This window comes from Zingiber officinale, chromosome 2A (genome assembly GCF_018446385.1).
Source record: "Zingiber officinale cultivar Zhangliang chromosome 2A, Zo_v1.1, whole genome shotgun sequence".
NCBI classification, from domain to species: domain Eukaryota; kingdom Viridiplantae; phylum Streptophyta; class Magnoliopsida; order Zingiberales; family Zingiberaceae; genus Zingiber; species Zingiber officinale.
In genome coordinates this window covers 2,810,589-2,823,542 of record NC_055988.1, presented here as the reverse complement: position 1 = coordinate 2,823,542, position 12,954 = coordinate 2,810,589, and the positions used below count along the sequence as shown (strand labels likewise).

Genomic DNA, 12,954 nt, shown 5'->3' with positions numbered 1-12,954 from the left:
TATCCCAAACAAATAACCAACAGGATTTTTTGCTTCTAATCCCAACAAAAGATTACCTTTTTGGATAAGCAACCTTCTCAGAATAAGGTATGGAGGGACAAATACTTCTTTATTTGACTCCCGACATTAGCATCTTGGCCAACCGGGTGGCAGCCAAATCTCCCTCCTTTGCCTAAGCTAGGCAATTTTTGCATAGGCCTAACCTTTAGTGAAGTCTCAAAGCAGTTGGTGGGTCTGAAATTTGACATTCCTAGAGTGCTTTAGGAGGGGCTTCTTTATATTTTTAGACTGAGTCCAATCCGAGTGGAGCTACAATTTTCCTTTGTTAAGCAACTTCAACTCAATTTTTGTGTTATTTCTAACTAAAATGATCTCTTTCTCTTTGTAGCGGAGACTCCGTCTAAAGCTTTAGTGTTAGAAACCTTATAAATGAATAAGGCCAAGCTGACTCAGCGAGGAAAGGCCATCTTGGCCAAGCGGGAAGATTCACTACCTGATCATTCTCAAGTGTCAGTAGAAGACCCCTGAGTCCCTTGAGTCGGATGAGCCGCTCAGGATTCGCTGCAAAAGATGCCAACTCGCCACTCTGACTCTAGTCCAATAAGTACAGACCGAGCAAATGCCCCTGCCTCTGGCTCGTTCTGTGTGGGGGGAAACCCTGATTGGAACTGATCATCCTACTTCGGAAGTTCACTTCTTCAGGACCGACCGAGCCTGTTCATGCATTGTATGTTCAAGCACCATCATTTTCCATGCATCCATCCTCCGGAACAAGGGAACACTTCCAAAGACGTCGGACTTCAAGGATAGGCCTCTTTTCTCTCTATTTCTATATATTGAGTTGTAGTTTGCTACTTTCTTCATTCTTTGATTGTATTTTCTTATAATGGAGTAGATCCTCCCCTTTTTTAGATGTAGGGAGTAGTTTTGAATATATTTTGATTGATGCATGAACTATGTGTATATCATTTCCTTATTCAATGAAGTGTTTGTGTTATGTTTTATGTGTCTTATACATTATAAATGTTTGATGAAATGTGTAAATGGTGTAAACATGTTGATATGAGGGATTAGTTACCATGTAGAGGATGTACTTAGATTGTATGATCAGGAGACCTAATGATAGAGGGTGACCCTTTAATTGGACTTTTCGGAGTATCACGTGAATGGGGAGCTAATCCTTTAAGGGATTAGCTAATTAGAGCTTCATGAGTTTTCACCAATTTTGTACTAGAAAGTGATTTGTGTAATCTAGATCATACGATTGGAGAGCCCTTGGTGACAAAGGGTAACCCTTTAACCAGACCTTTTATATTACCTTTTTTACTTAGTAGTGTTGAATGTCAATGGGGAGAGCACTTCGGTGAGACCGTCGTAGGGTTGCACTCGTAATTTTACTATATTCCTTATAAGAATGTAAGCATGGAGGTAAGGAGATGAACTGTTGGTGCAATTTGCACTAATGGTCTAACTCAAATTTGATGAATGACAAGTGAGTTAAGTTAGGTGTTATCGTAATCTAATACATTTACCGAGTGTGCAAGGTTGATTAACCTGAAGGGTCAAGAGGACTTGACACCAAATAGGAAGTCCAGTCGAGATGTGTCAATCCCGATTGGCAAAGTCCAGATGTGGGATTATGACAGGAGGTCTGGATGTTTGATTCCCGATGGGAGAAAGTTCGGGTGTGCAATTTCGGTAGGAAGACCTGGTGGGTCAGATTGGACGTCGAGGAGACAACTCCACACTTGGTAAGTAAAGATAAGTCACTAGAGGAAAGTGACTCAGTGAGGATGCATTCCGATTGAGGGGACAGTAGGTGTCAGTCCAATTTAGGTCTATTTCCGAAATCTAAATTGAGACCCTGACTAGATCCTTATCTGGAGGACAGTGCCTAAGTCATAATTAAATTAATCATATTAATATTATGCTAACTTTGTTTTGCAAGTTAAATATTTTTATGTTGAACTAACACATTTTACAAAACAAAGGAAGTAAAAAAGAAGTTGGGTGAACAGTACCCGAGGCTTCTTCCAGGCGACGGAAGGCGCCTTCCTTACTATTCATGGAAAGCTCCTTCGAAGGCATGGAAAGCATCTTCGAAGACTTGGAAGGTGTCTTCCAACGGATAAAAATAGACTTCGTCGACGATAAGGAGCAAAGTATTCGAGATCAAATTTTGCACATTGGGCATGCATTCAAGGCTATGGAAGGCGCCTTCAACACCTTATAAAAGTGCTGCTCAACCACACCAATTCTTCTATGAGATTCTACATGTCAGTTTGAAGTTTCAACTACTCCAGCTTTATGCTATCGCTCCGCTATGATGTTGCTGCATCCGACTACTGCTAAGGAGCCATCCAACACTGAGCCTAAGCCGATCATCTTCGAAAGTGTTGGGTAACGAAATTAAATTTTGTATTTACTTTCTACAAAAGGAAAAGTGTAGTGTGTTACACTTGTTCTTATTTAATTTTATACTCGATCCTCTTTTCTTGCGATTTCAGAGGAGGTTATTAGTGGATTACCCATCAATAAGTCTGCGGGACCTGGGTATTAGAGTATGAGTCACCGAAGGCTCCGAACCAAGTAAAACCGCTTGTGTTCTTGTCCTTTTTTATTTGTATTCTTATTTCCATTGCACTTACTTACTTTGATTTTAAAATTAAAAGAAAACTTTTTTTCAAAACCATGTGATTCACCCCTTCTCACATGCGTCTCGATCCAACAAATGGTATCAGAGCAGGTTCTGCTCTGAATTGGTGCAATCACCAATCCAGCCGGACCATGGAAGCTTCTATAAAGTAAGGCACGACCTTGATGAAGTAAGACTCATACCCTAGTGAAGTAAGACACGACCCTAGTGAAGTAAGGCATGATCCTGGCTTTGCCGAAGTCTCTCCAAGCTTGCTCTAATATCCAATATGTTTCATTTTTGCTCCAAAAATACGTCCTATCATACAAAATATGAAAAGCGTAGATATCTGAACTAAAAGATTAAAAGTAAGAAAATCACATAAAAATAGGATGTGCGAAAGTAAATCCTGCTTATGAAATACAACAAGATATATGCTAAACGATGCTTAAAAACATATATAATCTATACACATCACACTTGTAATGGTATTTATATACTGCATATTATCATTAATAAAGTTTGTGTATTCGACTCTCAACCTTATATCAGAGCACTAAGTTTAATAGCAAAATCTTTTTTTTTTCTCTTCTCTGTAAAGCCACTGCCCGAATGCTCCTAATTCGCCTTCCGACCTTATGGTTCTCAATGTCAATGCTTAGGCACCGTTGAAACTCACCACCTTCAATTATTCTGTCTAGCGCTTGCAGTTCACGCCTCTTTTATTCGGATATGATTTACTGAGACTTGTTGATGACTCGCCCCCCCCCCCCCCCCCCCCCCCCCCGCCGCAAATAACGCCTACAAGATCCATGCTCCCTTAGGTGAATCCCAATCAGTGGCGGATCCAGGAATTCAATCATGGAGGGGCGACCGCGATCTAAGCGCGGCGAATTTTTTTTGAACAGTTAATAACTTCTATGTAATTAAAAAAATTAAATAACTTGCATACAGGAGAAAAAGGTACAATATTATGAAAAGAAACTAGTACAATAATATTAAAATATTAAAGTAGCCTACTAACGAATACGTGACAATTGCATTCTTCAAGACTCCATGTTCTGAAAACGCTGTAAAATTGACTCATTGTCGGTCGTATTAAAAACATCTTTCTCGATATATACTACCAAACTATCATTCATCCATTCATCTTCAATCTTGTTTCGCAAATCTGTTTTGACAATATTCGTTGCCGAAAACACTCTTTCAACAGTTGCAGTAGCAACTGGAAGAAGTAAGGCTAGCTCAATCATCGGATAAACCAAAGGAAACACACGGTTCTTCATTGTTTCAATCATTTTCTTTGCAAGAGCTCCCAAATCTGAAATGTCTTCAAACCGTTCATCTGATCTGACGTCATCAATATATGTTTCAAGCTCTTGTTCAACCAACATACGCTCATTCCAAGAAAAATCATCCTCATAAAAATGAGCCAGACGCACTAACTTCTGTACATCAAATCTAGAGAACGAGTTCCTAGGATCAAGACATGACATATAAATCAACAAATCTGTAGTTGTTTCAGAGAAACGACTATCCATCTCCTGTAGAATAATATCGATAACCTACAATTTAAAAATCAAACAACAAAAGTAAAAATTAATAAATATGTTAATGTTTAAAAGAATTTAATTGACGGTAAACAAAAAAGAATTATGAAGTTACCTCACAAAAGATTTCAACATGGTAGTAGTGATAAAAATTAATATTTTTTCCATCTCTCTTCAAACGACTACGGCTGTTGATGTTATCTGTCATATTAATTATTTCAATGGAATGAGTGTTACAAAACTTCTTCACATCCTCAAGTAAAATATCCCATCCAGAATCTCTCAACTTTTGCAATTTACATTTCACATTATTGATCAAACGCATCGCATTCACAATATTTTGATATTTCTCTTGTAGAACGGTTGACAAATGATTTGTGATTGCCAATATACGTTTCATCAATAGTAGAATAAACACAAATTCATACCTCTCCATTCTTTCAACCAAAGTTCTACTTAAACCCTTAGAAGAACGATCACCATCATCAATCAAATTTTAAAGAACCTCTATAACAGATGGCCACATTTGTTCAATACGACATAAAGTTGAATGATGAGACCCCCATCGTGTATCTCCAGGTCTAGCTAGACTAGTTTCTTGGTTTAGTCCTCTACCAGAACTAATCTCTCCTCTTTCAAGAAGTTTAACTTTTCTATCATGTTCAAGTTGTCGAAGTTTGTCGGCCCTTTTGCAAGATGATGCAGATGTGTTCACAATCGAACCAACAATCCACATGAAATCACAAACATATTGATTTGCTTGAGCAACCGCTACAACCACTAGCTGGAGTTGATGAGCAAAACAATGAACATACAACGCATACGGATTTTCTTTCATTATCAGTGACTTTAAGCCATTAAATTCTCCAGACATATTTGAAGCACCATCATATCCTTGACCCCTCAATCTCGCCACTGATAAACCATACTTAGCAAATAAAGAGTCGATTGCCTCCTTCAAACAAGCAACTGTAGTTGTTGCAACATGAACTACAGCCATAAATCGTTCAATCACCTCTCCATGCTTGTTCACATATCTAATAACAACTGCCATTTGCTCTTTCACTGAACAGTCACGAGCCTCATCAAGTAGTAAAGTGAACCATCTATCTCCAAGATCAGCTAGAATAATATTTGTGGTTTCAACTGCACAAGCATTCACCAATTGCTTTTGAATTTTTGGGGCAATCATTTGATTATTTCCAGGTGCATTCATTCCAACAACTGCCGCAACTTCTGGACACTCTGAACTATACCATTTGAGCCATTCTAAAAAATTTCCTCTATTGGATGATGTCGAAGACTCATCATGTCCTCGAAAAGGTAATCCTTGTAACAACAAAAATCGAATTACTTTTAAAATGGAAGTCAAGCGTTTGCGATAAGCAACTTCAAGCTCATGTTTCCCCGATGAAAATGAATACTCCACACTTTGTCTTTGATTCTTGAAACCCTCAAACTGTATCCTTGCCTCATTGTGCGCACTACCAACTCCACCTACATGCTCATTGAATTTTTCAATTGCTTGTTTCCAATTAATGAAACCAGATCTCGTAAACACATCATCTCCTCCAAACCCTATATTACTAGGTCTAAAAAGATAACACTAGAAACAAAAGGCTGCATCCTTTGAAACACTATACTCCAACCAATCACGGTCTTTAAACCAAACCTCTCTGAAACATCTATTGTCTTTACCCATTTTTTTTCTTGGAAATTATGGCCTCGAGGTTGACAAGGGCCTATAGCAACATATTCTTTTCGAATACGATCTCTAGCACCAACATCATACTCTTCAATCAATTTTCGTAAACCAGGATCAGCAACAATTTCTATTTCACTACTCAGATTTTCAATATTTTCAAATAAAATTTGTGGAGGAGGAGGAGGTGGTGGTGGTTGTGGTGCAGGAGTAGACTCTTCATCCAGAACACTAGACGATTCAATTGAACTCCTAGGTCTCTTTACAAAATATTTCAATATTTTCTACAAATTATAATGTATGGGAAAAAATTATCAACATAAAGTAATGTGAACAATTTAACAAGAGAGGTGATAAAAAGCAACTAAACATTTAAACAATTAAAATTTTAAATTATTAATTGTATCATACATGGTAATCAAGAAATAATCAAACAATTATTAAAAAAAATAAAATAAAATTCAGGTATAAAATAAAATAAAATCCACTTACCTGAAGGCTGAAGGCTGAAGGCTGAAGCTTCACCTTTGAGCTTTGGCGCTTTGCCGCTTTGATCGGCACTCGGAACTCGGAAGAGAGGAAAAAAAGCCTTTGGCGCAGGACTTTCCGGCTTTGCCGTTTTGGTCGGTGCTCGGCAGCGAGAAGAAATAAAGGGCAAGACCAAGACCACAAGGTTAAAGTGGAATGGAAAATAAAAATATGGAGAGATAAAGGGTGAGCCGCGGCGGAAACAAAACAAACAGAGCAGAGATAAAAACAATTAAACAAATATAAAAATAAACCTTTATATAAATTATATATGGAATGGAAATATGACAAAGTGGACACGTGATTGTGTCAAAGTGGACACGTGGTCCACAATTAACCAAATGAACTGTTCTACTTTGTCTCTTCGTTTTCTCCGTCTCCTGCTGGCTGTTGCGATTGCAATTTTTTCTATGCCATTGTGAAGCACCCCGATTTTTTTTTTTGGTCTGCCGGCAAGGGGTGGCGACCGCCAACGCCGCCCCCCCCCCCGGTACATCCGCCCCTGATCCCGATAATATTCTCTAACTTCATTAGAATCAACTTCTCCTCAACACTATTGTTGGACCAATGTCTCATACTCTTATGTAGTAGTTTATTTCTACATCTGATCCACTTCATCTAGAGATGCGTAGCAGGCGTTTAAGAGAACTTACACTTCTCTCTCACATGATAGAATTATGACTCATTGTCAAAATCTTGTTAACCCTCAATAGGGTAACAGATCTATCATTGATTATTTGTAAGACAATAAAAAAAATATTGATGCTCTTACAATTATAAATGTCAAAATTGATTTTGATAAGCTCTTCATCCGCATCCTAAATGGTCTTAACTTTGATGAGGTTAACTGAATTTATCGTTTTTTATACGAAGATTAAAGGTAAGGTTTTTTATAGAGCATATTTTTTTGTTTTAATTTTAGTTGACATTAAGTCTTAATATTCTATTTTTATGGTAGAAAATTTTCCAATTTTGATCAATAAATTTAATTAAATTATTTTAAATTATAATAGCTTTGAATAAAATTAACTGATGTTATCGTACTTGTTCGAACAGATAGCTGATGTGGAATCCGAACCAGGAATGTGATTCAAGTGCTTTTTATATTGAAATAGTTGTTGATTTCTTATGAGCAGAGAAAAGTAAGATACATATTACAGTCCAAGTGAACAGGGGAAAAATACAAAATAATTTTTTCTACCTAACTACGAAAAAATAATTTATTAAATTTTAACAAAATTATTTTTGTCATGTTTTGTTTTTTTTGAATTTGTTATCTTTTTTCTTCCTAGAGAACCCCAAATCTACGGCGTTTAATAAAGAAAGAAATAAAAGAAGAAAATGTGACAAAAAAAAAACCATTAAGAGATGAGAGACAACCTTAGGGAATAAAAATAATGATAAGAATAAAAAGTAATATATTTGGATCGAATTCTGTATCTTTCATTTTCATCTTCATCCTAATTCTTATTCTCGTCCTATATTCAACTTTCATTTTTCTCCTCGAATATATTTTAGAGGATTAAATATTCATACCCTACTCAAATATTATATTATCATCTCTAGTTTTTTTTTTTCAAAATTAAATTATTTCAATGAAGGTGTGTATATTTATCAAATTTTTAAGAAAATAAAAAAAATTATTTAGGTATTCAGGTATGAATAAGATTCTCATATATCAGATTGGGAGTAAATTATTCTCCGAAACATTGGATTGTATTAAAAGTTGGAGAAAAGATGATATATATCAAAAGAAAAAGGAAAGTCTGAATTCTAGAGGAAAAATCTAACTTAAATTTATTATAATCCTAACCCCAAGATTCTAAAATCTTAAATCCTAACTACATATAATATACCACATCTAAAATTTTTAATTTTGAATACTATAATCTAAAAGGGAAGTTTGAACCCTAGAATAAAAGTCTTATTGAGTTAAACACATTATAACTCACATCCTTCATCTTAAAATTTTAAACTATAAATACATATAATATACCAAAAAAATATTAAAAAAATACTTACAATTTGAATTCAAGCAGTCTTTTATTTGTATTGATGGAATTTGATAATCTCCATCTGTTAAATAGGGGACCGGATCCCCTTGTCCTGGTCCACTCTTGGATCGGGGCAAGAGAATTGATGGAGGTAAGTGAAGGATCGGGTAATGACCCTAACCTGTTAACAAGTGAAGGATCATTATCCCCCACTAATAAAAAAATTAAATCATGAATTGATTCAATCTTTACGGATCAGAGGATCCACGCCCCGTTAAATAGATGGAACTATCAAATCTCACCCATCAACAGGCAGTCAGAGGATCCGTTCCCTAGATTATAAGTGAAATTGTTCCTGAGGATCATCTTTCGTTTAATTTTTATATTAAAAAAACACCCACCGGAGCAATTAAAAGATCGAAATAATAAAAAATATCATTTTATATGATTGGATGCGATTCATATTTTCCTCGTTCATGGGCTTCTCTCTTTCGCCGCCGACGCTCCTCATTCGCTTCCTGGATTTCGTCGTCAACCTCGTCCTCCGCTGTCTTGGCCTCCACGCGCCGCCGGTGCCAGACGCGGCGGTGCCGGACTGGTACGTCGACGAAAACCTGGCCAGCTTGCAGTTGGAGGACGTCGACGGCGGTTCCTGGTCGGAGTCGCTCAAGGAGCTGCTCAGGGTGGTGGAGTTCTCGCGGTTGGCACGGCGGAGCGGCTGCGGCAGCACGTGCGTCATATGCCTGGAGGAGGTGGAGGCGACGGCGGAGGTAAGAGAGCTCGGCAACTGCGGCCATGGGTTCCACGTGGAGTGCATCGACCCGTGGCTGGACGCCGGGAACCTGAGCTGCCCACTTTGCCGGGCGTCGATGTTGCCTCCGCCGCCGTTTTTGTTCACCGGCCAACATTCCGTCGAGTCCTCTTAGATTCCCGTCGCCATTTCCAATTTCCATAGTCACCGAGAATGAATTGGATTGACGTTGGAACAGATTTAATTTTACTCCGTTGTTTAAATTAAAAACGTCTTCGATTCAGCCCCACGGGCAGCGTTATACTCAGGATGGTAGATTATCGAGATTGAACAATAATCTTTAAGTGATAAAATCTCTTCCCGTGGCTTGGAACCGTAATTTACTTCTTTCATTTCATTTCATTATTATGGAGCCACGATGAGAGACGTTTAGGGTGAGCGAGTCATTTTTTGTCATACAAAAACATCTTCGATTCCCGATTGAAAACTTATGACATTGGATTATCCGCTAAGATCCCACTATAAAAAAAATAATAATTTAGGGACAAAAAATAATAAAATCGCAACAAGTTTGGCGACCAAAAAAAAATCGACCCAAATTAGAAATGTTCCTGTCTGGAAGCTGAGAAAACGAACCTGCCGGTGTGACGTGTCTGGAAGGTTGACCGCATCCCCATGACCCGGTTGATGATCTGTCCTCTGCGTTGACCAAGTCGTTTGAAGTCCTCCTCCGGTCAACTGTACCTGCATCCAGCGACCGGGTTCCCCCGGTCTCTGGTACCTCGGTGCTCGAGGCGAATCCCACAAATGTATGAGTATCCAGATAATAATAGAATAGTAGTAAAATAAACAGATACCGAGTACGAAAACGTACCCTGGCCCAGGGGGACGCCCTCGGATGGATCGGTGAGCTGATAGTGGTGCTGATCTAGTCGCAGCGGCCCGGAACAATACAGCGGCTCACAGGCCGGCACACGGCACGCAGGCTGGATAATACAAATGACTAACAAGCATAATAGTGGTGCGAATAATGAAATACACCGGCCCGATGGCCGAATCCACGTCGGCGGGCTGCCAAAGGCAGCTATGGCTGTGATTTGGAGGTGGTATTCGCCGTGATCGCCGGCACCCATCACGGGAAGTGCAGGCAGCAATGGCGGAGGTGTCGGCGGCTGCTGGAGACGCCGGCCACGACTGAGGCAATCGCCGGAGGCGGCCGTGGCGGCTGGAGACGCCGGCTGCTGCTGGAGGAGGCGACACCGGAGGGGGGAGGCGGCGCTGGACGCCATACGCGACGGCGGTGCTCGGTTCTCCCCCTGGCAGCGGTGAAAACGCCCTCTCCTAGGCGGCGTCGATGGTGTGAAACCGGAGGAAAGGGGTGGCGGAGAGGAGGAGGATAACTCCGGCGGCTTCGTCGGTCGCCGGCGAAGGGCGTGAGAGGGGCAAACCCCTGCTTCCCTTTGGCTGGCGGCGGGCTCCCTTTCCTCTCACGAACAGAACACCCCTTGAGCCACCGCCCCTTTTTTCTCCCCTTTCTAAGAGCACGAACCGTGCTCTTTTAAGCCCACAAAACCTAAAGGCGAAATGACAAAAAAGCCCTCCTCCTTCTCCTTAATTACTCCCATGCCATTCTCTATATCCGGATCACAAGCCTCCCCTTCAAGTCTAGTCGAAGGAGGCGTGAGTCCGACTGACTGGACAGTCTATTACAAAGAATTGAACCGCTCTCGATGTCAAAGCCAAATCGCTAAACCAATAATATAATGTCGCTCAAGCGGTCGCTATAATAGTGGTGTCGTAGGAGATGGTAACGATACCAAGCGGGCGATCGAAGTGCTATCGATTGGATGGCTAGATGCTAGATGAACGCTGTCGTGCGAGCGATCGAAATGATGTCGATCGGATGGATAGATGCTAGGCGAACGCTGTCGTGCGAGCGATCGAAATGATGCCGATCGGATGGATAGATGCTAGGCGAACGCTGTCGTGCGAGCGATCGAAATGATGCCGATCGGATGGATAAATGTCGGGCGGACGATACCGCGAGTGTGACCGGAATGATGTCGATCGGTCGGATAAATGCTGGGCGGACGATACCGCGCGTGTGATCGGAATGATGTCGATCGGTCAGATAAATGCTGGGCGGACGATACCGCGCGTGCGACCGGAATGATGTCGATCGGTCAGATAAATGCCAGGCGGACGATACCGCGCGTGCGACCTGAATGATGTCGACCGGAAGAATAGATACCTGGCCGCGACGATTGCTCGACCCCGAACGGGGGAGATAGATGATCATGAATCTGGTCCGTGACCAGTGAAGGTCGCTCAACCGCGAACGGGGAATATAGATATATGATGTGCTGGTCCGCTGAACTGGTCCGAAACCGGTGATGATCGCTTGAATATAATCCTCCCGGCCGATCGGCTCGGGGGTCTTCGCCATCGAGCCCCTGGCTCGTATATAATCCTCCCGGCTGCTCGGCTCGGGGGTCTTCGCCATCGAGCCCCCGGCGCGTATGTAATCCTCCCGGCCGATCGGCTCGGGGTGTGGCTCGTATATAATCCTCCCGGCCGAACGGCTCGGGGGTCTTCGCCATCGAGCTCTGGCTCGTATATAATCCTCCCGACCGGCTCGGGGTCTTCGCCATCGATCCCTAGCTCGTATATAATCCTCCCGCTCGGGGGTCTTCGCCATCGAGCCCGTAGCAGCTACGGGCTCGTATATAATCCTCCCGGCCGAACGGCTCGGGGGTCTTCGCCATCGAGCCCCTGGCTCGTATATAATCCTCCCGGCTGCTCGGCTCGGGGGTCTTCGCCATCGAGCCCCTGGCTCGTATATAATCCTCCCGGCTGCTCGGCTCGGGGGTCTTCGTTTTCGAGCCTGTGGCTCGGATATAAACCTCCCGGCCGAACGGCACGGGGTCCTTCGTCTTCGAGCCTGTGGCTCGGATATATACAAGGCAATAACCTCCCTCTATCATCCTGAACAGCGCAGGGTTTTGGTTTCCCATCCTGCCATAATAGTATGCAGCCCGGCCGAACAGCTCGGGGTCTTCTTGTTTGAGCCCGTGGCTCGGATATAAACCTCCCGGCCGAACGGCTCGGGGGCCTTCGGCTTCGAGCCCGTGGCTCGGATATAAACCTCCCGGCCGATCGGCTCGGGGGCCTTCGGCTTCGAGCCCGTGGCTCGGATATAAACCTCCCGGCCGATCGGCTCGGGGGCCTTCGTCTTCGAGCTCATGGCTCGGATATAAACCTCCCGGCCGATCGGCTCGGGGGCCTTCGTCTTCGAGCCCATGGCTCGGATATAAACCTCCCGGCTGCTCGGCTCGGGGGGTCTTCGCCATCGAGCCCCTGGCTCGTATATAATCCTCCCGGCCGAACGGCTCGGGGGTCTTCGCCATCGAGCCCCTAGCTCGTATATAATCCTCCCGGCTGCTCGGCGCGGGGGTCTTCGCCATCGAGCCCGTAGCAGCTACGGGCTCGTATATAATCCTCCCGGCGGCTCGGCTCGCCATCGAGCCCCGGCTCAGATATAATCCTCCCGGCCGGGGGTGTTCGCCATCGAGCCCCGGCTCGGATATAAACCTCCCCGAACGGCTCGGGGCCTTAGTCCTCGAGCCGTGGCTCGGATTATAAACCTCCGGCCGACGGCATCGAGCGCGTGGCTCGGATATAAACCTCCCGAACGGCTCGGGGCCTTCGTCGTCGAGCCGCGGGGTCTTCCCATCGAGCTCGGGGCTCGGGGCCTTCATCTTCGAGCCCTTGGCTCGGATATAAACCTCCCGACC

At 42.9% G+C, this 12,954-nt stretch overlaps 2 protein-coding genes across 2 annotated transcripts; one reads left to right on the top strand and one right to left on the bottom strand.

Annotated features, from left to right (window-relative positions):
* Positions 1-3,681: 3,681 nt before the first annotated feature.
* LOC122040383 (zinc finger MYM-type protein 1-like) lies at positions 3,682-5,401 on the bottom strand. The gene is made up of 2 exons (XM_042599698.1): positions 4,691-5,401; positions 3,682-4,200 (listed from the first exon to the last, which is right to left on the bottom strand). The coding sequence occupies exons 1-2, from the start codon at positions 5,399-5,401 to the stop codon at positions 3,682-3,684; spliced, it is 1,230 nt and encodes a 409-aa protein (XP_042455632.1).
* A 3,484-nt stretch (positions 5,402-8,885) lies between these two features.
* On the top strand, positions 8,886-9,335 carry LOC122040382 (brassinosteroid-responsive RING protein 1-like). Its single transcript, XM_042599696.1, has one exon. It carries the CDS (start codon positions 8,886-8,888, stop codon positions 9,333-9,335), a length of 450 nt encoding a protein of 149 aa, XP_042455630.1.
* Positions 9,336-12,954: the final 3,619 nt, after the last annotated feature.